General features: G+C 36.6%; 1 protein-coding gene across 4 annotated transcripts in view; it reads right to left on the bottom strand.

Moving 5' to 3' along the window:
- The window catches only part of THSD7B (thrombospondin type 1 domain containing 7B), a 1195438-nt gene that overhangs the window by 230197 nt on the left and 941832 nt on the right, over window positions 1–23409 (bottom strand). For all 4 annotated transcript variants that reach the window (XM_082464904.1, XM_082464907.1, XM_082464905.1 and 1 more), the window contains one exon: window positions 13228–13491. In XM_082464904.1, the coding sequence (XP_082321030.1) occupies window positions 13228–13491 (264 nt within the window). The remainder of the gene's footprint in view (window positions 1–13227; window positions 13492–23409) is intronic.

The following is a 23409-nucleotide window of genomic DNA, read 5'->3' as shown; positions in this document are numbered from 1 at the left end:
CTAGAGACAAATGACAATGAAAACACGATGATCTGAAACCTATGGGATGCAGCAAAAGCAGTTCTAAGAGGGAAGTTTATAGCTATACAAGCCTACCTAAAGAAACAAGAAATATCTCAAATAAACAATCTAACCTTACACCTAAAGAAACTAGAGAAAGAAGACCAAACAAAACCCAATGTTAGCAGAAGGAAAGAAATCATAAAGATCAGAGCAGAAATAAATGAAATAGAAACACAGAAAACAACAGTAAAGATCAATAAAACTAAAAGCTGGCTCTTTGAGAAGATAAACAAAATTGATAAACCATTACCCAGACTCATCAAGAAAAACAGGGACAGGACTCAAATCAGTAAAATTAGAAATGAAAAAGGAGAAGTTACAGCAGACACCACAGAAATACAAAGCATCCTAAGAGACTACTACAAGCAACTCTATGCCAATAAAATGGACAACCTGGAAGAAATGGACAAATTCTTAGAAAGGGATAACCTTCCAAGACTGAACCAGGAAGAAATAGAAAATATGAACAGACCAATCACAAGTAATGAAATTGAAACTGTGATTAAAAATCTTCCAACAAACAAAAGTCCAGGACCAGATGGCTTCACAGGTGAATTCTATCAAACATTTAGAGAAGAGCTAACAACCCATCCTTCTCAAACTCTTCCAAAAATTGCAGAGGAAGGAACACTCCCAAACTCATTCTATGAGGCCACCATCACCTTGATACCAAAACCAGACAAAGATACTACAAAAAAAGAAAATTACAGACCAATATCACTGATGAATATAGATGCAAAAATCCTCAACAAAATACTAGCAAACAGAATCCAACAACACATTAAAAGCATCAGACACCATGATCAACTGGGATATATCCCACAGATGCAAGGATTCTTCAATATATGCAAATCAATCAATGTGATACACCATATTAACAAATTGAAGAATAAAAACCATATGATCATCTCAATAAATGCAGAAAAAGCTTTTGACAAAATTCAACACCCATTTCTGATAAAAACTCTCCAGAAAGTGGGCATAGAGGGAACCTATCTCAACACAGTAAAGACCATATATGACAAACCCACAGCCAACATCATTCTCAATGGTGAAAAACTGAAAGCATTTCCACTAAGATCAGGAACAAGACAAGGATGTCCACTCTCACCACTATTATTCAACATAGTTTTGGGAGTCCTAGCCACAGCAATCAGAGAGGAAAAAGAAATAAAAGGAATCCAAATTGGAAAAGAAGAAGTAAAACTGTCACTGTGACATGATACTATACATAGAGAATCCTAAAGATGCTACCAGAAAAGTACTAGAGCTAATCAATGAATTTGGTAAAGTAGCAGGATACAAAATTAATGTACAGAAATGTCTTGCATTCCTATACACTAATGATGAAAAATCTGAAAGAGAAATTAAGGAAACACTCCCATTTACCATTGCAACAAAAAGAATAAAATACCTAGGAATAAACTTACCTAGGGAGACAAAAGACCCATATGCAGAAAACTGTAAGACACTGACGAAAGAAATTAAAGATGATACCAAGAGAGGGAGAGATAGGCCATGTTCTTGGATTGGAAGAATCAATATTGTGAAAATGACTACACTACCCAAAGCAATCTACCGACTGAATGCAATCTCTATCAAATTACCAATGGCATTTTTTACAGAACTAGAACAAAAAAACCTTAAAATTTGTATGGAGACACAAAAGACCCCGAATAGCCAAAGCAGTCTTGAGGGAAGAAAACGGACCTGGAGGAATCAGACTCCCTGACTTCAGACTATATTACAAAGCTACAGTAATCAAGACAATATGGTACTGGCACACAAACAGAAATATAGATCAATGGAACAGGATAGAAAGCCCAGAGATAAACCCACGCACCTATGGTCAACTAATCTATGACAAAGGAGGCAAGGATACACAATGGAGAAAACACAGTCTCTTCAATAAGTGGTGCTGGGAAAACTGGACAGCTACATGTAAAAGAATGAAATTAGAACACTCCCTAACACCATACACAAAAATAAACTGAAAATGGATTAGAGACCTAAATGTAAGACTGGACACTATAAAACTCTTAGAGGAAAACATAGGAAGAACACTTTTTGACATAAATCACAGCAAGATCTTTTTTGATCCACCTCCTAGAGTAATGAAAATAAAAACAAAAATAAACAAATGGGACATAATGAAACTTAAAAGCTTTTGCTCAGCAAAGGAAACCATAAACAAGACGAAAAGACAACCCTCAGAATGGGAGAAAATATTTGCAAATGAATCATCGGACAAAGGATTAATCTCCAAAATATATAAACAGCTCATGTAGCTCAATATTAAAAAAACAAACAACCTAATCCAAAAATGGGCAGAAGACCTAAATAGACATTTCTCCAAAGAGGACATACACATGGCCAAGAAGCACATGAAAAGCTGCTCAACATCACTAATTATTAGAAAAATGCAAATCAAAACTACAATGAGGTATCACCTCACACCAGTTAGAATGGGCATCATCAGAAAATCTACCACCAACAAATGCTGGAGAGGGTGTGGAGAAAATGGAACCCTCTTGCACTGTTGGTGAGAATGTAAATTGATACAGCCACTAAGGAGAACAGTATGGAGGTTCCTTAAAGAACTAAAAATAGAATTACCATATGACCGAGCAATCCCACTACTGGGCATATACCCAGAGAAAACCATAATTCAAAAAGACACATGCACCCCAATGTTCATTGCAGCTCTATTTACAATAGCCGGGACATGGAAGCAACCTAAGTGTCCATCGACAGATGAATGGATAAAGAAGATTTGGCACATATATACAATGGAATATTACTCAGCCATAAGAAGGAACGAAATTGGGTCATTTGTAGAGACGTGGATGCATCTAGAGACTGTCATACAGAGTGAAGTAAGTCAGAAAGAGAAAAAACAAGTATTGTATATTAACGCATATATGTGGAACCTGGAAAATGGTACAGATGAAGCAGTTTGCAGGGTAGAAACTGAGATACAGATGTAGAGAACAAACGTATGGACACTAAAGGGTGAAAGCCGTGGGGGTTGGGGGTTGTGGTGTGATGAATTGTGAGATTGGGATTGACATGTATACACTGATGTGTATAAAAATGGATGACTAATAAGAAAAAAAAAATTAAAAAAAAAAAAAGAAAGAACAACAGGAACACGGTAAATAGCTGGATTTTGCCTCTGGTGAACACTTCCCGGTAACAGTAATGGCAGGGGCAGAGAGGAGCTGAGTCCTGCCCAGATAAAAGATAAAGAGACCACATATTTCTCATTCTTAAGGTCAAGGAGACCTCCCCAACTACACATGTGCAGAAAGGCTCTTGGGGGTCAAAAAGGGGAGGGCACCACCCCATAATAGGTAATGCCAACCCTCCCATAGGTTGTGGGCTAGACTCTATCTTGGAAAAAAGTTGTGCACACATCTTGGGAAGGATCCTAGGGCAGGTCAGGTGTGGAAAAAGAAACAAGATAATTGGCCAAAGGTAAACAAAGACCTGTAAGAGGCGCCCTATATAAATGACTTAACTGCCTCTTTACTGCGCTCCTCCTCATTAGGGGGGATGCCCACACCCTTTTCTCTCCGGGTGTGTATCTCTGCCTTGCTTTTATCTTAAATAAACTGTTTCTCTGCGTGCTCTCCCACTTCTTGTTCTGTGTTTCTAATAATAAACTTTGTTCCTGTTTTTACAGTTTTTGCCTCCTTGAGAAATGCATTTTTCAGTGGGGGCAAAAGCCAGGGGAACTTTGCTTCTAGCCTCTAGCCTCTGGTGGTCTAGTGACTTGGATTCCTGGTTTTCATCCAGACTACCGAGGTCCAATTCCTGGGCAGAGAACTAAGATCTCGATTCAAGCCACCGCTTGAACCTGAGATCATGTTGACTCTTTTCATATCTAAACTCATCTTTTCATTCATTCAGCCAACACATACTCAGAGCCTGTGATGGGCCAGACCCTGTGTTAGGCACTGGGGAGGGAGAAATGAACCCGATTCAGTACACCTGAACTGAAATGAGCCTGATTTAACAAACAATCAGGTTAGTAAGAGAAATAGAAATATACATGGGGATTTAAAAAAATAAAACTAAATAGATTGATAAAGAAAAGAATAGGACTCAAGGGAATCCTCAAGGATGATCCCCTCACGCACCCTGGGATAGGAAGTAGGAAAAATGCTTCCTGGACTAGGCATCACTTGGTCTCATCCCAAAGAAGGAGGAATCTCACGAAAGGAGGATAAAGAGCGTGCCAGGCAGAGTGCATAGTCATGGAATTCCTTTGATGTCCTGTCAAGGAGCTGGTATGTGAAGAAGAGACCGGGAGAAACTGCCAGCAGAGCACTGGCATGGCCATATTTGCCTTTTCGTGTGATGGCTGATGGCTCTTGGCATAATAAATATCAGGGGTTAAAACAAGATTGTAACATCTGCCACTGGGTGTAGTAGATCGCAAGAGAAAAGGAAAAGTTTGAGAAATGCTTAGGAGGCACAATTATTAAGACCTGATGGTACAGTCATGTATTCAAAAATACATTTTAAATACCTACTAACTTTCAGGTACCATTCTAGGTGCCATGGATACAGTTGGAAAAAAAAACCCTAAAAAGCAGTTCTTTCTTGGAATTTTACTATCCAATCATAGGAGAGAGACAGTAAGTATTTTTAAAATGTAAATGCATAATATTTTAGTTGGTGATTAAGTACCATGAAGAAAGATGAAAACTGGTAAGGGGAATAGGAGGTGATAAGGTAGATTGCTTTATTAGAGGAGTTAGGCAAAGACTTGTTATGAGCAGAGACCGCAGTGAAGGGAGGGATGAAGGCAGGGAAAGGGAGAGAGAAGAATGAAGTGTGCTGAGGTGTGGGGTGCTTTTATGTCCTATTCTTTGTCTAAAAAAATCACTAGGATAAGAGACATAGTTGGAAGTAATTCACCTCAAGTATCTTTATTTTGGCACATGCTATTCTGTTGACTGAATTAGGTAATCAGAGTCAACATCTGCCCTGTTGTCACACACAGTTGGGAACTACATGCAACACTTTAATATTAGGCAGTGATGGAATGCAGTAGGAGCAAACAATTGCTGACATGATATAGATACAAATTCCACTCTGAAGTTTTTTTGTTTGTTTGTTTGTTTGTTTTTTTAATGAAGCATAATTTTACTACTGGTCTCCTCAGTGATATTCCTAAAGACAAAGAGACCTGGCTAGTATTATCTGTGGTTTGAATCTTCCATGAAATCCATCGGCATAGATAATTCAGAATTTAGTGAACTGTGTTGCCCACAGCTATATGTACCAGCAGGGGCTACCTAGGACACCTCAGCATGAGGAATAATTATCCTTATGAGGAAATTTCTCTGATTTTATCTTGGGGAACCCCATTTGTGTCTTCCAAATGCAGATGGAAGACAAACCTATGTTGGAGTTTAAAAGGGCAAAGCATTTACTGTTCTTATTAGGAAAGCCAGATTGAGGTCACTGCTCTCTGCTTCAGTTTGTCTGGGATGAAAACAGAATTCTTAATAGTGAGTTAATACTCATGGATATTAAAAAAAATGTCTATTAGTGACCATTAAATGTTTTCTTTTCCCTTGATAGATGGATATGTCTCTTATCCTTAGAAGTGACCCATTGGAAGTATTTTCATTTACTGTTTTTAAAAATCTTTTTTTTGAAAAATGTAATGTAAAAATATCAACACAAATATCATAAAAGTTACAAGTCTCTGGTAAATCTTGATCAATGCACTGTTTTCATTCAGTGAAAATCTTTTAGATTCTCTAACAGCTTTTGCTATTGCTCTGTAAATTGGTTCCATTTTCAATGCCTCCTCTTCCTTGAGGATATGTTCTTTTCTAACCTGAAATGATTATTTCTAAATTAAACACCACATACACACATATAAACCCTTGAAAAATTAGAGATGAATGATAGATAATATATTTTTAAAAAGATGACTGGCATTTCGAATAATCTTAATTCTATCTTTGAATTTTATCTTAACACTATATTTGCTCTATGACTGCCATCCTAAGTCTTACCTAAAATCATGTCTTATATTGACTATTGCAATAGTCTCCCAATGGCATCCTTGCTTCATTGAAGCCAATCTATACACACTAGTCAAAAGTAATTTTTTTAAACATCTAACTTGGATCACATCATCTACCACTCTTCCCACCTGACGACTTCACTTGAATTATATCCAGACTCCTTGCTTTATCCCACAAGATTCTGCCTACTTCTTCCACAGCATTTCAAAACAACTCTCCTCATTCCTGAGGGCTTCCTTTGTGTTTTTCTGCCGGTACTTCTTTTCTGCCTTATATCCTCTGGACATGCTTATCTCACTAACTGAAATTAACTTGTATGTACTTTTCACATGGTTGTCATCTCTTCACATCTCAAATGTATGTCACTTTAGTGAGGACCTCCCTAAAGTCTCAAGATTTTCTGTTCAGCATCTTAAGGGCTAATCAAGACTTGAAACTTCTTTTATTAATTTTTTTTTCTATCCTCCACTAGACAATAAGCTGCACAAGTCCCTGATTTCCCCATAACTGTATACCCAAATCATAGAAGAAGACTAGGTACATAGCAGGTGATCAGTATACAGGTTTTGATCAAATGACTAATAAACCAATATGTAGGTGACATCAGCATCATGATGATGTCTCTCTTCTCTCTTCTCTTCTCTTTCCTCTTTGTAACAACTAATTAGACATCTATTACCAAAAAAAAAGTGCCTCTGCGTATTTCACAAAGGGATGTGGAGGTTTCTAGTCCACCTGTGCATCCAAAAATAAACAAGGGGGATCTCAGTGAGGGTTGCTGATACAAGGGAGTTGGCAAACTGGCCCCAGTCCCACTCACTGAGATTAGAAAAGAAAGAACATGGAGAGTGCAAAACCGGGCCGATAACCATGGAGAAGAGAATGATTGGAAGTCCAGCCTGCCTAAAGGGAGATTCCAGAATGCCACTGGAGTGAGAAAGAGAAGAGTTTGGAAGCAGAGGAGAGGTAGAAAATTTCCAAGGTGGCCTCGCCTCCCCACAGATGAACAACAAGCGGCTGGGCTTTTGGAAGCAGCACTGGCTACCTCTCTGGCAGAAGAGGTAGACAGTGGTGACCTCTTTCATAGAGGAGGTGATAACCACAAAGCAAAAATCTAGAGTAGATTCACAAAACATAAAAATGGGGAGACAGAGCATACCACTATGGAAAACCACTGCTTTACAAAGGTAGGGAGAAACAGGGGGAAGAAATAATGAACATACGAAACAACCAGAAGGCAGACAATAAGATGGCAGTAGTAAGCCCTTACATATCAATAATCACTCAAAACGTAAATGGACTGAAGTCACCAATCAAAAGGCAAAGGGTGGCTGGGCAGATAAAAAAACAACAACAGTGAAAACAAACATACAGAAAACAAACACACAAACACAAAAAAACCAAAACAGAAAAACAAGATCCAACTATATGCTGCCTACAAGAAACTTCTTTCAGTTCTAAAAACACACAGAGGCTCAAAGTGGAGACAGCAGATATTCCATGCAAGTGGAAACCAAAAGAAAGTGGGCATAGCCATACTTTCTTTCAAGCCAAAAACTGTAACAAGCCAAAAACTGTAACAAGCCACAAAAACTGTAACAAGCCAAAAACTGTAACAAGGCACAAAGAAGGTCATTTTATAATGATAAAGGGGTCAATATACATAGAAGATATAACAATCATGAATATATACACACCCAACATTGGAGCACCTAAATATATTAAGCAAATACTAACAGATATGAAGGGAGAAATATACAACAATACAGTAATAGTAGGAGACTTCAAAACCTCAGTGTCAGCAGTGGATAGATCATCCAGACAGAATATCAACACGGAAATGTGGGACTTGAACCATACTTTAGACCAAATGGACTTAACAGACATATATAGAACATTCCAACCAACAGCAGCATAATGTACATTCTTCTCACGTGCATACAGGATATTAGATCATGATAGGACCAAGATAAATCTTAGCTAATTTGAGGAGACTGAAATATTATCTTTTCTGACCACAGTGGTATAAAACTAGAAATCAACAAGAAGAAAGCTGGAAAATCTACAAATATGTGGAAACCAAACAATACACTTCTGAAAACCAATGGATCAAAGAATCAAAAAGGAAAAAAAAAATATCTTGAAGCAAATGAAAATGGAGAGAAAACATATCAAATCCTAGGGGATGCTGCAAAAAAAGCAGTTCTGAGAGGAAAGTTTATAGTGATAAATGGATGCATTAAGAAATTAGAAAGATCTCAAGTAAATAACTTTACACCTCCAGTACCCAGAAGGACAAATTAAGCCCAAAGTTAGCAGAAGAAAGGAAATACAGATTGGAGAGAAAACAAATGAAATAGAGACCAGAAAAACAATAGAAAGAATCAATGAAATTAAGAGCTGGATTTTCAAAAAGATAAAGTTGACAAACCTTTAGCTAGACTAAGAAAACAACAGAAGACTCAAAATTAGAAACAAAAGAGAAGACACTACAACTGATACTACAGAAATGAGAGTACTATGACCAGCTACATGCCAACAAATTAGATAACCTACAAGAAATAGATAAATTTCTAGAAACATATAACCTACCAAGACTGAATCTGGAAGAATAGAAAATCTGAACAGACTGATAATGAGGAAGGAGACTGAAACAGTAACCAAAAATCTCCCAATACAGAAAACCACAGGACTAGACGGTTTCACATGTGAATTCTACCAAACATTTAAAGAATAATTAATGCCAATCCTTCCCAAACTCTTCTAAAAAATTGAAGAGGAGGGAACACTTCCTAACTCATTCTACAAGGCCAGTATTACCCTAATACCAAAGCCAGATATAGCCACTATAAGAAAACTATAGACCAATGTTACTAATGAATATAGATGCAAAATTTTTCAACAAAATATTAGCAAACTGAATTGAGCACACTACAAGGATTATACACCATGAGCCTGGGATGCAAAGATGGTTCAAACTGATAAGTGTATTACATCACATTAATAGAATGAAAGAAAATAATCACATGATCATCACAGTAGGTACAGAAAAGGATTTGACAAAATACGACATCCTTCCATGATAAAAACCTCAAAAGAGGTACTTCCCTGGTGATGCAGTGGTTAAAAATCCGCCTGCCAGTGCAGGGGATACAGGTTCAAGCCCTGGTCCGGGAAGATCCCTCCCACATGCCGCAGAGCAGCTAAGCCTGTGCGCCACAACTACTGAGTCTGCACTCTAGAGCCCACGAGCCACAACTATTGAGCCTGTGTGCCAAGAGCTCGTGCTCCGCAACAAGAGAAGCCACTGCAATGAGAAGCCTGCGCACTGCAATGAAAAGTAGCCCCCGCTTGCCACAACCAGAGAAAGCCCGCGTGCAGCAGCGAAGATCCAACACAGCCAAAAATAAACAAATAAATAAATTTATTAAAAAAAAAAACTCAAAAGATTGTGTATAGAAGGAACATACCTCAACATAACAAAAGCCATCTATGACAAACCCAGAGCTAACGTTATACTCAGTAAAAAAATTGAAAGCTTGTCCTCTAAGATTAGGAACAAGACATGGTTGCCTACTCTTACCATTCTTATTCAATATAGTATCAGAAGTCTAGCTAGAGCAATTAGGCAAAACAAAGAAATAAAAGATACCCAAATCAGAATGGAAGAAGTACAGCTGTCGCTATGTGCAGATGATATTATTTTGTATATAGATAATTGCAAAGATTCAACTAAAAACTGTTGGAACTAATCAACGATTTCAGTAAAGTTGGAGGATATAAAAATCAAAATAAAGAAATCAGTGTTGTTTCTATTCGCTAATAATGAAACATCTGAAAAATAAAGAAAATTATCCCATTCACAATAGCATCAAAAACAATAAAATATCTAGGAATAAATGTAACTGAGGAAGTGAAAGATTTGTACAATGAAAGTTATGACTTCATTGAAGAAGGCATAAGAAATGGAAAGACATCCTTTACTCATGGATAAGAATATTGTTAAAATGTCCATACTACCCAAAATCATATATAGATTCAACACAATCTCTATCAAAATTCCAGTGGCATTCTTCACAAAAATAGAAAAAAAAAAAATCCTGAAATTTTTAAGGAACCACAAAGAACCCAAAATAGCCAAATAAATCCTGAGAAAGAACAAAACTGGAGGTATCACACTTCCTGATTTTAAACTATACTACAAAGCTACAGTAATTAAAATATGATACAAGCATAAAAATAGACACAGACAAATGGACTAGATTAGAGAGCCCAGAAGTAAACCCCCACATATTCAGTTAACTAATATTTGGTAAGGGAGCCAGGACCACCTGATGGAGAAGTGATCGTCTCTTCAAAAAATGGTGCTGGGCACATAGCACAGGGAGATCAGCTCGGTGCTTTGTGACCACCTAGCAGTGTGGGATAGGGAGGGTGGGAGGGAGGGAGATGCAAGAGGGAAGAGATATGGGGACATATGTATATGTATAACTGATTCACTTTGTTATAAAGCAGAAACTGACACACCATTGTAAAGCAATTATACTCTCATAAAGATGTTAAAAAAAATGGTGCTGGGAAATCTGATAAACACATGTAAAACAATGAAATTAGACCGTTATCTTATGCAACTCACAAATATTAACTTGAAATGGATAAAAGACTTAAACATAAGACCTGATACCATAAAACTCCTAGAAGAAAATGTAGAAAAGAAGCTCCTCAATAGTGGTCTTGACAATGATTTTCTGGATATGACACCAAAAGCATAAACAATAAAAGTAAAAGTCAACAAATAGAATCACAACAAACTTAGAAGATTTTGCACAGAAACAGAAACAACTAACATAATGAAAAGGCAACCTACGGAATGGGAGGAAATTTGCAAACCATATATTGGATAAGGGGTTAATATCCAAAAATATATAAAGAATCTTACACAACTTAATAACAAAAAACAAACAACCCAGTTAAACACTAGGCAGAGAACCTAAATAGACTTTTTCCAAAGAAAACAACCAAATGGCCAAGAGGTACATGAAAAGATCCTCAACATCACTAATCATCAGGGAAATGCAAATCAAAACCCTATGTGCTATCTCTTGACGCCTTTTAGAATAGCAACAAGAAGACAAGAGATAATAAGTGTTAATGAGGATGTAGAGAAAGGGAATACTTGCACACTGTTGGTGAAAATGTAAATTGGTGCAGCTACTATGTAAAACAATATAGAGGTTCCTTAAAAAATTAATAGAACTACCATATGATCCAACAATTTCACTTCTGGGTATATACCCACAGGAAATAAAAACAGGATATCAAAGAGATGTATGCACTCCCACGTATATTACAGCACTATCCACAACAGCCGAGATTTAGAAACAATCTATGCACCCATAAACAGATGAATGGATTAAGAATTTGTAGTGTATATACATAATAGACTATTATTCAGCCATGAGAAAAACATCCTCCATTTGTGACAATCTGAATGGACCTTGAGGATATTACACTAAGTGAGATGAGTCAGACAGAGAAAGAAAAATACCGTGTTATATCCCTTATACATGGAATCTAAAAAAGCCAAACTCATAAAAGCAGAGTAAAATGGTGGTTTCCAGGGGATGGGAACAGAGGGATAGACAGGGATAGAATAGTTTGTTTAATGGTACAAACTTGGAATGAGTAGTAGATAAGTCCTAGAGATCTAATGCACAATACAGTGAATACGGACAACAATATTGTATTATAATCAAACCTGCTGAGACTAGATTATTCCAATCACTAAAAAGAAATGATAACTATATAAAGTTATAGGTATTAATTATCACTACAATTACAATCATATTACAACCTATAAATGTCTTGAACTAATATGTTATAGCATTGCATAAATTCAAGGTGTATATGTCAAATATATTTCAAGAAAAAAATTTAAAAATAAACCATTATGTATATTAAAGGTGAAAAACAAAGACCAGAGCAAACCAACTTTGGCCTCTGTAAAATGGGTCCATTACTTGCTTGTGATGTGTTTAATGTTTCTGAAAGTAAAATCACTGAATGCAATTCTGTAGACTAACCTAGGAAGCAGAGCAATGATGACACTAATTAGAAATCGTTAAACCTTAAATTGCATTCCTATAATGATCCAGGTGTATCCTAACTAAAACGAGCTGACACATTGGAAATAAATAAGGATGAACTATGATTTACTTGTGTGCTAAAAGTGAATTCAATTTGCTATTTCTGGTATTATTAGGAAGCTTATTAGAATATAAGACCTTGATGACAGAGACAAAAATCTATCATTTTTTTTTTAGAGTTTGCCATTCCAACATAAATTCTCTCTATCCATACCTTCTGTAAAATCCCTAACTTCAGTTTCTTAAGGTAATTAAAAACCAAAAAATAGAGCAGGAAATTCATAAGCTCCATTGTAATCATTAGTCTCAGCCTCTTCCATCAATGTTTACCCCAGCTGTATTTAATCATCATTCCTTTCTCTGTTCCCCATATCTTTTAAATTATCCCAACGTTCAAAAATAAATAAATAAAAAAGACAGTCTTCTCCTTGATTAACAACTCAAAAATTCTGCCAGATTGCCTAATTCCTTTTCTACAGTTTTAGTCTATAAATTTGGGTATACTTACACATTGTACCATAAAACATTTATGTTTATTAACTTTTTCATTGACTTCCAATTAACGTTTTCATTGGTATTTTGTCAACGTCCTTATAAGAAATTCAAGGACTGATGCCTTCTATATATATGATCAGAGTACCAATAAACACTGTAAAATATATTCATTTGCATTGGGCTTTGGCTTTCTTAGAGGAAGAGCAGCTGAGCTCACCGCCAGGAAACAAGTGGCCAGAGGTGAAGTATAGAGTGAGGTGAGTCAAAGATCCCAAACGATCACATTCCAGATAATCAGTGTGATATGGATATGTGCATTTCATATGTCCATATTTTATGAGAGGTGGTGTGTTTTTGACAAAGAAGAACTGAAGTAATTACTAAGGAACTAGGCTACCAATTCTAGACCTGGGATGCCCCTCCTAGGCTGTATGTCAATGTTCTCATCTGTTACTCCTCACCCATCTCCTTACCAGAGCTGTTGCAGAGGGTGGGGTCAACAGGTCTTCCATTTTTATCAGAGCAGGCTATTGCTCGAAAACGCATGCCTTCTCCACATTCTTTGCTGTCTCCTTGTACCCGCAATCCTCTCTGAGGCTCCCTTCTGCCTTCAGGAAGAATGCAATCTGACCAATTTCCGTAAGGATGAGATGTAAACACATCACAAGGACATGGTTCTGTTTCCACTAGAGGGTACAGGTCAGCATCCTGGCATTTCTCCTTCTTCCTGCTTTTCCCTGTTCCAATGAGAGACATTGATGTATTAATTTCACATCTGCTGTTTTGTTATAAGTTGCTCACATTTTATTTAAAAGCTCTTAGACTATTAAGTCTTAAATAAAATAAAGCCTTTCTTTTTTACACTCTTTTTTTTTTTTAAACACAGAAGGAAATCCTAGGACAATGAAAGCAATTCCCACAGCAACTGTGAAATTTAAGTTAATTTGAAAAAAAGAGGTCTCATGTTGGAGAGAGGCAAAAAATACTTAGAAGATGTTTGCTACAGTGGCTCAACAGATAGAAAAGTCCTTGATGTATTTAATATTGGTTTCCCTATAATTTGTTGATAAAAAACAGAGAGATTACCTTGTCTCCATTTTCCATGAAACTAATGGTTACCAGGGAAATGAACAAAATGGTGTAAGTATTAAGTCCTTCCCTTTTTTTCAAGTAACTGTTTAAAAGCAGTTTATTTATTCAAGGAACAAAATGATATCCTCCCAGACAATGGCCCTGGAGTGAGCCTGGGTGTCACTTGGTGTGTGGTGGACAAACTGGAACTTATTTTGGTTCCTCTTATCAGGCAGCTCACAAATGCTGACAGAAACAATGGATTGAAATAAATGCTCAATTCATTTTGGAAAATTTAATCTGAGAAAAAGGTATGACTTGCACTTTGAGAGACCTTTTTAGGTTATGTATTTTAGAATATGACCTTACCTTACCAGTTGACTCTGACGGACCTTTTAGGTGTAATCCCAACTTTGAGTAATGACAAGGCAGAGTCATTTTTCAAAGCTGTGAGTACTTGATCATCATGTTTAATGGATTCCAAGATGGCCTGTAACTTGACTCAACTTTGCTACCAACACACTTCCTCTAGATTTTTAAAAGTTTTCCTAGATCTAATAATTTCACTTTGTTTCCTTATTAATGGGTCATTAGTGAGAGTCTTGGCTGGTTATATATAAAAAAAAAAAAATAGGCAGCTTTATTAGTTTATCTCCAGTCTTCATGGCTGTTTTGGAAATGCTTGCAATAAGCTGATGCACAGACTACTTTCTTATTGTCAGTTAGTTTACTTTACACACAGCAATTCTACAGTTGTCACCTGGACGATTGGCTTTATGCCTTCTGTGATGCTTATGGCCACAATAAATAAGGATTCCTGTCGGACCTGAAATGATCTTGTAGAAGCTTCGGCCACACCACTGTCCCTCTGGGAGGAAGGATTCACTTGCCTCTACCATTAGGGGCACTTCCTGAGAATAAATGTGAGGAGCAGAGCATCTATCACCACTGTGAGAATTTACTGCATGAGAGATACATCAATGGGTGAGGAGGATTGGTGCCTTCTTATCAGCATTTAACGTGTAACCCAAGTCTCTGGTGCTTTTTGAATGTCCACAAAGTACCGTTGTCTCCATCTCTTATATTTCCATTCTATTCTCAACACACTTAACCCTAGATTTTGAGTCTACCTATTCCTAAGAAGTACTTACTCTTGCCAAAGTAATAAAGTCATGAACTATCTTTTACATCTTATCTTTCAGACCTGATCATTCAACAATAGTTCTGAGTGTTGACTATGCCATCATTCTTGAAATATCTTTTCCAAGTTTCATCACACCTTACCTTTATGTCCCTCACCCCTACTCCACACCCTCACCATCTCTCTGGGTACACCTTTTTGTTTGTTTGTTGAATTCTTCTCCCTCTGTACCTCTCTTAACTGATAGGTTTCCTCAGGGCACTGCCCTAGATTCTCTTTTCTGATCCTACGTCTTCACCACTCAGAGTTTAAATAATCATCTATAACCTTTAAATCCCTAATTATTATCTTCAGCCCAGATTTCTTATTCAAGCTTCTGAGCCACAGACTGGAAATCTACACCTAAAGAACCAGTCAAACTCAACCTGGCAAAACCTACATTCACCTTCTGACCATCACAACCGTTCTTTCTCCTGCATTTCCCAGTTCTACCAATATGACCGAGTCAAAACCTGGAGTGTCACATTTGAATCATTCTGTTGTGCTACCTGTATCTGTTTAACGACAAAGGTCTATCATTTCAAATACCTAAATATCTCTGAATCAGTCTGCTGTATCCATTCTGACTGATACCACCCATATTTAGCACTCCTCCAAATCCCCAGCTTAAATCACTATAATGGCACCTTCCAAGATCTTACTGCCACCATAACTCACTTCCTTCAATCTATTCCCTGCACTGCAGCCAGGACCAACTTACAAACCTGGAAATCTGATCACATTATTCATCTATTTAACACTCTCCAGTGACTTACCACAGCTCATGGAATGAAGTCTAGACTCCTCACCTTCGTCATCAAGGTTCCATAGGATCTGGGTCTATTAGTGTTTGCCTCCGACTGTGTTGCACCACTCTGCCTCTGGCATGTTATAAGCAATACTGAGCGTTTTTTAGTTCCTAGAAGCTACTCATTTAACTGCTGGCCTTTGCATGTTCTACTCCAGAAACTGTCACCAGTTCTACCTTCCTGCCATTTCCTAGCTAATGACTATTTGTCCTTTAGGTCCACACTGATAGATCACTCCCTCCAGAAAGTCATCCTTGAATACACTCTTCATCTCAGTTCTAGAAGAGGTGTTCTCATGTACTTGGGTAGCACGTGGTAGGCAGAACGATGGGTCTGCAAGAATTTTTTACATCCTAATCCCTGGAACATGTGAACATGCTACTTTAGATGGCAAAATGAACTTTGTAGATGTGACTAAGCTTGTGGATCTTGGGATAATGAGATTATCTTACTGGGTTCAACATAATCACATGATCTTAAATTCAGAGAACGTTTCCTGGCTGAGTAAAGAATCAGAGGCAAAATAACTATGAAAGAATGATCAAACAGATGTAATGTTTCTGAATTTCAAGACTTTGGAGGAAGGGAGACATGAGCCAAGGAATATAAGCAGCGCCTAGAAGCTGGAAAAGAAAACATTTTCCTCTAAACCTTCCAGAAAAAAATGCTACCCTGCCAACATCTTGCTTATAGCCCCGTAAAATCTATGCCTGACTTCAGACCTATAGAACTGTAAGAGAATAAATTTGTTGTTTTAAGCTATCAAATTTGTGGCAATTTGTTAAAGAAGCAATAATAAAAAACTAATACAGCACCCTATATAACAGCTATTGTAGCAGGTACTATACTGTGTTGTAACTGTCTGTAGCAAAACTCTATCTCTCATTAGACTGGAAGCTCTTAAATTAGGGTCATGTCTATCCCCTTACAGTGTCCTCAAGGCCTAGCACACATAAATGGTAAACAAGAATTGTTCCTTGAATAATTGAGCAAAGTTTTTTAAAAAAAGGAAAAAAAAAAAGGAAGGAAGAAATGAGAGAGAGAGAGAGAGATTAGGAATAAATAATAAAATGTTCCTGTACAAAGTAACCAAAAGTTACTGGCAGAACAAATATTTTGTACAAATATATGCTGTCTCTATATTTGTGATATCCTTCTTAATTACATGGCATCCCTGTTTGAAGAAGGCTTTGAGCAAGTTAGTTAATGTAGAGATGGTTTTCACAATAAGAAACAAATTACCAGCGGTCCTTAACTTTGATTACATTCTAGTCATAATCAGTATTAAACCTTGGATTCAGAACCAGCCAGTACTTTAAAAAATATTTTAAAAATCAATCTCTACTACAACTCTAAAGACATTTTTTTCCTCTTAAGTCAGAGGGAAATTTGTAACTGATTCCAAAGAAACACAAAACTACAATATTTAATAGGTATTAATTACCCAGTTATTTTGAATATATAGATATATATGAATAACCTAGATAGATCATACTATTTGAAAGATTATTTACAGCATTGTATAAACAACTGCTTTAACTATCACTAAATCTGAAACCTGTGATTATCTAGTTTGCATACAACACACAAAACACCAGATATTAAATTAAGGTTTCTTGTTAAAAAAAAGGAAAAAGAAAAATAAACACCGTAGATGGTCCCCTATACAATGAAGATGCTTGTACTTGTGTCTGTACGCTCTTGTGTGTGTGTCTGTGTTAGAGAATCATATTGTTTTACAGTCTAAGCCCATCCCTTTTTACTATCATTCATGTTAGAAATTGCTTATTAAGTTTAATAGCAAATTACAGGGGAAAAACCAAAACACAAGCATTAGTATCACAATAAAAATAAAGCTTGAGAAGTGCAGATTTTTCACTACGTGTTTTTCTACCAATGATACTGCAAACAAAAGAAGAGTGAAGAGTATTTTGCTCTCCATCTAAGTCTACAAAGATGAACCCATTGAAGTTGCTGACTGACAGTGACCTCAGTGTTACACAGAGGAAATTAAAGACAATAACAGGATGTTCTGTGCTTGGACAAACAGACCCTTAGATAGTTAGATGCATTTCAGGAAGAATTTAAATAAACCCCACTTTGTATCTTCCCATACACAGAAAAGCATTATGATCATTACCTTGAGATTGCTGTTCTTTGTGACTAGCTGTAAGTTTCTACTGAGATGTATGCTGACTGCATGTATTCCCCAACAGCAACAAAATCACATATAAACTAGCCTTCCCTCCCTACCTCTCTGGAGCACTTCCTCAGAGCTATCTGAGAGGCCGTCTCCTGTGCTAGAGTCCTCAGTAAGACCCTGGATAAAGCTTAACTCACAACTCTCATGTTGTGCATTTTTCTTTCAGTTGAATGTTTTGGTGACCACAAAGGGACCAAGAGCTGACTTCTCTCCTTTGCCTGAACTCTACAAGTATCTGGAGCCTTGGTCCCAACATGGGCCCCTTGTGCTTGTCCACTTCCTCAGGGAGTCCAGACAACTGGGTATGTCTCTCCTGGGTCTTGGATCTCACATCTTGATTGCTGATTCTGAGTTTTATTTGGTGGTTGTTAAACTCCTTGCCATGAGTAGTAGGTTTTCCTTGAACTTAGGTTCAAGAAGAGGTAGCTGGGTTACCAAGTCGAAAGACACTGGGAAAAGTTTGCTCACTTGAAAGATACTGAGGGGGTTACCCCCGTTGAGAGACAGCAGGAGGTTGCTCAGTTGAAAGACACCAAGTGGTCTGGACTAGGTGATTAGGGAGGGGGCTAGCCTGGTGTCTTTCTTGAATACCTTAACAGAGTTGGTCTGAATAAAAGTGAAGATACCATGTGAGAGCTTTCAGCTCCGAAGATTAGGGACACAGCTCCTTCCAACCAGTTGCAGTTTTCTCAGTCAACTGGGAAATTTATGGGAGTGGCAGAGGCCAGCCCTCACACCATTCAGTGTGAGTAACCCACTCATTAATTTAAAGAAATTTGCTCTTGGGACGCACACATAACATTGGCCAACCAGTGCTCCAGTCTCCATGGAGATTTTATACAGCCAGGGGGAGAAACTGAGACCTGTGAAGGCGCTGAGATGACTCTAGGGTGCCACCTAGAGGAGCGAAGCTCACAAACAGCACACCAGCCCACCAGTCTTCAAGAGTAATTTTATCCTGACAAACCAACACTAAAACGGGAAACAAAGCCTTCAAATCAGAAGAAAGTGGTGCCAGATAAACCTCTGACTCATACCCTGACAGGTTTACGTTTATAAGGAGCTTATACATGCAAGTAGTTAATTGGGAAATGAAGGAAATGTCATCCTGAAAAAGGTCAAGATGGGACTCTCTTGACATTCCAAAACTGGCTTTTACATATGCAGTTAGAGGAAGCTGGCTTTATAAAACATCTTTTCAAAATTCTGACCCAAAGGGAACAGAAGTCCTTCTAGGAGGAGCTTACAATTATCTCCCTGAGCCTTTGAGATGTAAATGTTTTACCAGGTCCTCTCAGGAAACACTTATCTAGACTATCTCCAATTTCTGAGATTGAAAAAAAAAAAAGGGGTGTGGGTGGGGGGGGGAAGAAGCCTTTTAAAACCCAAGTGAGTTAACTTATTCCAACTGTTATTATAAACTAGCAAGTTTTATATCGTAATACCCGATTCATGACTTAAGTTTTAAAATGAGGCTATGCGATCTCTGGTTGTGCCTATTTATATGTCTGTGTGTACATTATAGATATATGTTTCTACCTTTGGTGATGGTATTATCAAAATTAAACTGTACTAAAGAACTATTTAATTGCCTTAAAGAAAATTAAATGCTTATATACATTCTCAGAAATACAATACAAATTAACCCGAATGTTTTTTTTTACGATCACGATTGCTGACTGAAAAAAAAAATGCATAACGTGAGAGCTGTGAGTGAAGTTCTATTTGGGGCAAAATGAGGACTAAAGCTCGGGAGACAACATTTCAGAGAGCTCTGAGAAACTGCTCCAAAGAGGTAATGGGGAAGGTCAGTATATATATGATTTTGGTGAAGGGGGCTACATGCGATCAAGTGCATATTTTTTTGCAGAAGGTTTCTGCTAGTCTCATGAAGGTTACTGCTAGTCACAAGGAGCAGATGTCACCATGAAGGATTTTAGGGCTTTTCTAGATATGAGGAGATACAAGAATTTGGTTCATAAAATCATCTCCTGAAAATATCTAACTATCTGAAGACCTGTTTTTCCCAGAGCACACAATGCCTCATTCCTGATCTCCACCCTGAACACCTTTCAGGGGGTGTTGAAAGTCAGCAGCTACAGCAGCTCCTGATTTAATCGTTGTAGAGGTAGATGGCAAGTGCCAATGGCAAGTGCCAGTTTGTAGTTGACATGATCTACGATTAATCTCTACCCAATAAAAACAAGTTTGTTGGTTTAACTAAGAGTCCTATCTTTAGAGTTAAGAATATTATATGTAAAACTTTTATTGTATCTGTTTACTAAATGTCAAATAAGATCACGTTATCTCTAACAAAATTTGTAAGAAAACTAATGATATTTTCGTAAAGAAATATAGATCCAAATGGGCTAAGACTTTTTTAGGTGAATGCTTTAAGAACAATTATGTCTTATTGTATGTCTACTTAAAAATAGTTTCTCCAGATCTTTCAGTAACTTGAAATTTTAGAGTTTTACTAAGTTAAATGATGGGAATTCATTGAATGTCTAGATCATTTCCAAATAATAGAAAATACTGGGAAATTAATTGCTAAGCAAGTCTAAATTTATCTACTATTGTCTTCCTATTAAAAAAAAAAACAAACCTAAAGATGTTTGGTTTATTGGTCACATGTCTTATACCACACTAAGGAAAAATTACACTGAAAAAATGTGTTTCTAGAGGTAATGGAATATGTTCATAAGTTTGCCAATCAGGCATGCTCATGTGACAAACAGTTCATAACTGCTGACTTCCTGGTTTTCGCTAGAGATTGGGGTTTTTAAGGGTTGAGAATTCTGATTAATATGTGTAATTAGAACCACTAAAATAAATAAAACATCTTTGTATGCAAGAAAACTTTTTAAAAGGGTAAATGAAAAGGAAATGCATTCTGTTAAGGGAAAACAAAGTAATTTTGTCCTAAAGAGAGGTTAAGAGAAAAAGAAAAAAAGAGCAAGGGAAAGCATAGGACACAATCTGGAAGAAAAAAGGCAAATTACAGGCTTATGAAAAGAAACCCTGAGAAAGAATTTGATGTATGACCAGGGCTGGCAAAGATTAAAATGAACTTAATTGGCTGAAAGAATTCTAATGTTAAAAATAAGCTGGTGCAAAACTAGAATTTGAATTTCTCTCTGTTATGACCTCTAGCTAATGTTGGCATGTCTTCCGAGGGACCCTGAAACATCTCAAAGAAAGATATTAAACTAATTAGGTTTATTTGGTATATTAAATTACATGATTAACATTGTTAAATAAATGATGATAAACCTTAGGTAATATTGTATGAGTAAATATTATCAATATAAATATTCTAGAAGTTCTAGGAAACTCCTAAAATTCAGATGTCCTACTATAATGTTATCATAGTCGAATTATCTTAAAATGTTGTGTGTAACAGAAATAACCAAATTTCTTTGTCAATTGTAATCATATCTTTAACCATGCCATTTTAAGTCTTTTGTCATGTACAGATAGTTATTATTTTACTCTGTTGCTTTAATTAAAATTTTTCATCCTCAAGAAGAGTCACAGAAGGACTTTTTTTTTTTTTTTGACAATTACAGGTTTCTGATAGCTTTCAGATTATACTGCTGAACTGGGTATGAAATTAAAGAATTCTAATGAAAAATCTGATGACTTCATAAAATTGTTAACAGGAGATCAAGATCAACAAAACTTAATTGCATATGACTGAATGAACTGATGAATATGGTTATAATTTTTATGACTTTTTGTCTAAAATATTACTGTTTATCTTTGTTTTCTTGATATAAGGAAATCTTTCCTCTTATACTATGACTAACAACAATTTGATAAATTATACCTTTGTAAGCAGAATTGAAACATTTATCTTTTTCTCTCTTCCTGATCTCTCTGGAAGTGGAAACTCCTTATTCTTATTTTCATGGAAATACAGTTATTTGCATAAGTTCAATAAAAATCTCTTCTCCATTTGACAGGGTATAATGGCAACACTGGTTATATTAACATAGCTTTGACTGGAATGCCTTAGTTGAGAATATACATAGAATCGGATATAAGAAGTCAGCTTTAAAGAACTAAGATGGACTTTATGGAGCCATAAAGCCCCTTAGAGAAACAGCCTAGTACCTTATTTGCAGGGTTCCCAGCATCCTTATCAGGTGAATAAGAAAGGACCCTCAAGATATTTTGGGGACCTTGAGAAAAGAGGAATTCACCCAAACCTATACAGGTAAATCTGATGGCAAGTCCTAGGCATAATTATCATGGCCTTGAGAAGCCTTAATAAAGTTCAGTCAGGGACTGTTTAAGACAAGCTTCAAAAAAACAAATTTAAAAGAGTCTATGTAATCAACTGCTATTCTTGGTACACTTATGTAAATAATTAGGCCAAGTTTATTGAAACCAGACTTATTTTGCAAACAAGTTAGTCTTAGTTTGACTATATTTGGTGGAAATGAGGATGACTTTAGAGAAAATATGTTTCAGTAAAATATGTTTATAGATATCAAGTTCTTGTGCTATTAATTATCTATAAGGTTTTGGTATTTACTGCCTGAAACTCACTTCCTAGATGGCTCCTGTTGCTATGTTACATTATCACAAAAGTTTAAGTCACTTGTTCAAAGAACATTTTTAGCTTGTTTCTGAAGTTTATCACAGTAATCTATGTTTGGATAAAGATCGGATACCCTATGACTACAACCAGAAGAATATATACTGGAAAAGACATCATTTAAAGGACTCTCTTCAGCTTAGATGGAAAGACCCTTATCAGGTACTCTTAAGTAGCTCATGCACAACAAGACTAAAGGGAATTGACTCTTAGATTCATATTTCCCATTTAAAAAGGGCCCTGGCACTGGACTAGTCTATAGAGAGGATTGCTAACCTCAAACTCACCTTGACACAATACTCAAACAGAAAAAAAACCATACCCATAGCAGGAAGAGATGAGGGCATCAGAAGCAGATAGTTATTCCGAGATGCCAGGCCGGATCTTGATTTCTTGGATTTTTACATGTGAACCAAATGTTTTTCTATCATGGGCACAATCCTATGCAAATTTTTAAAAATCTATCTCATTTTTTGGTTTATGGTCAATTACCTACGTCCAGTATTTCTGGTTCACCTTGGTGGATTTCTCCTCTCCAAGGATCTGATTGGATGGTCCCTTAGAAAATTTATTTTAACATAAATATGAATTTTCTATCAAAGTTACTGAAGCTCAATCAGAACAATGAGCTAAATTTAATTCAAAAAACATAACCTCCCACTTATCAGGAGGGACTCTTCCTCAATTATAGAATGGATTTATATAACACCAGGCAACAGTCATTTAAGTTTAATGACTCTGTTGGGTTTGTAATAGAACACAGTTAATGACCCACATAAAAAAAATCAG

This window comes from Balaenoptera physalus (assembly GCF_965194825.1).
Source record: "Balaenoptera physalus genome assembly, chromosome: 6".
NCBI lineage: Eukaryota > Metazoa > Chordata > Mammalia > Artiodactyla > Balaenopteridae > Balaenoptera > Balaenoptera physalus.
Note: the sequence above shows the minus strand (reverse complement) of the source record. Positions and strands in the feature narration are given on the sequence as shown.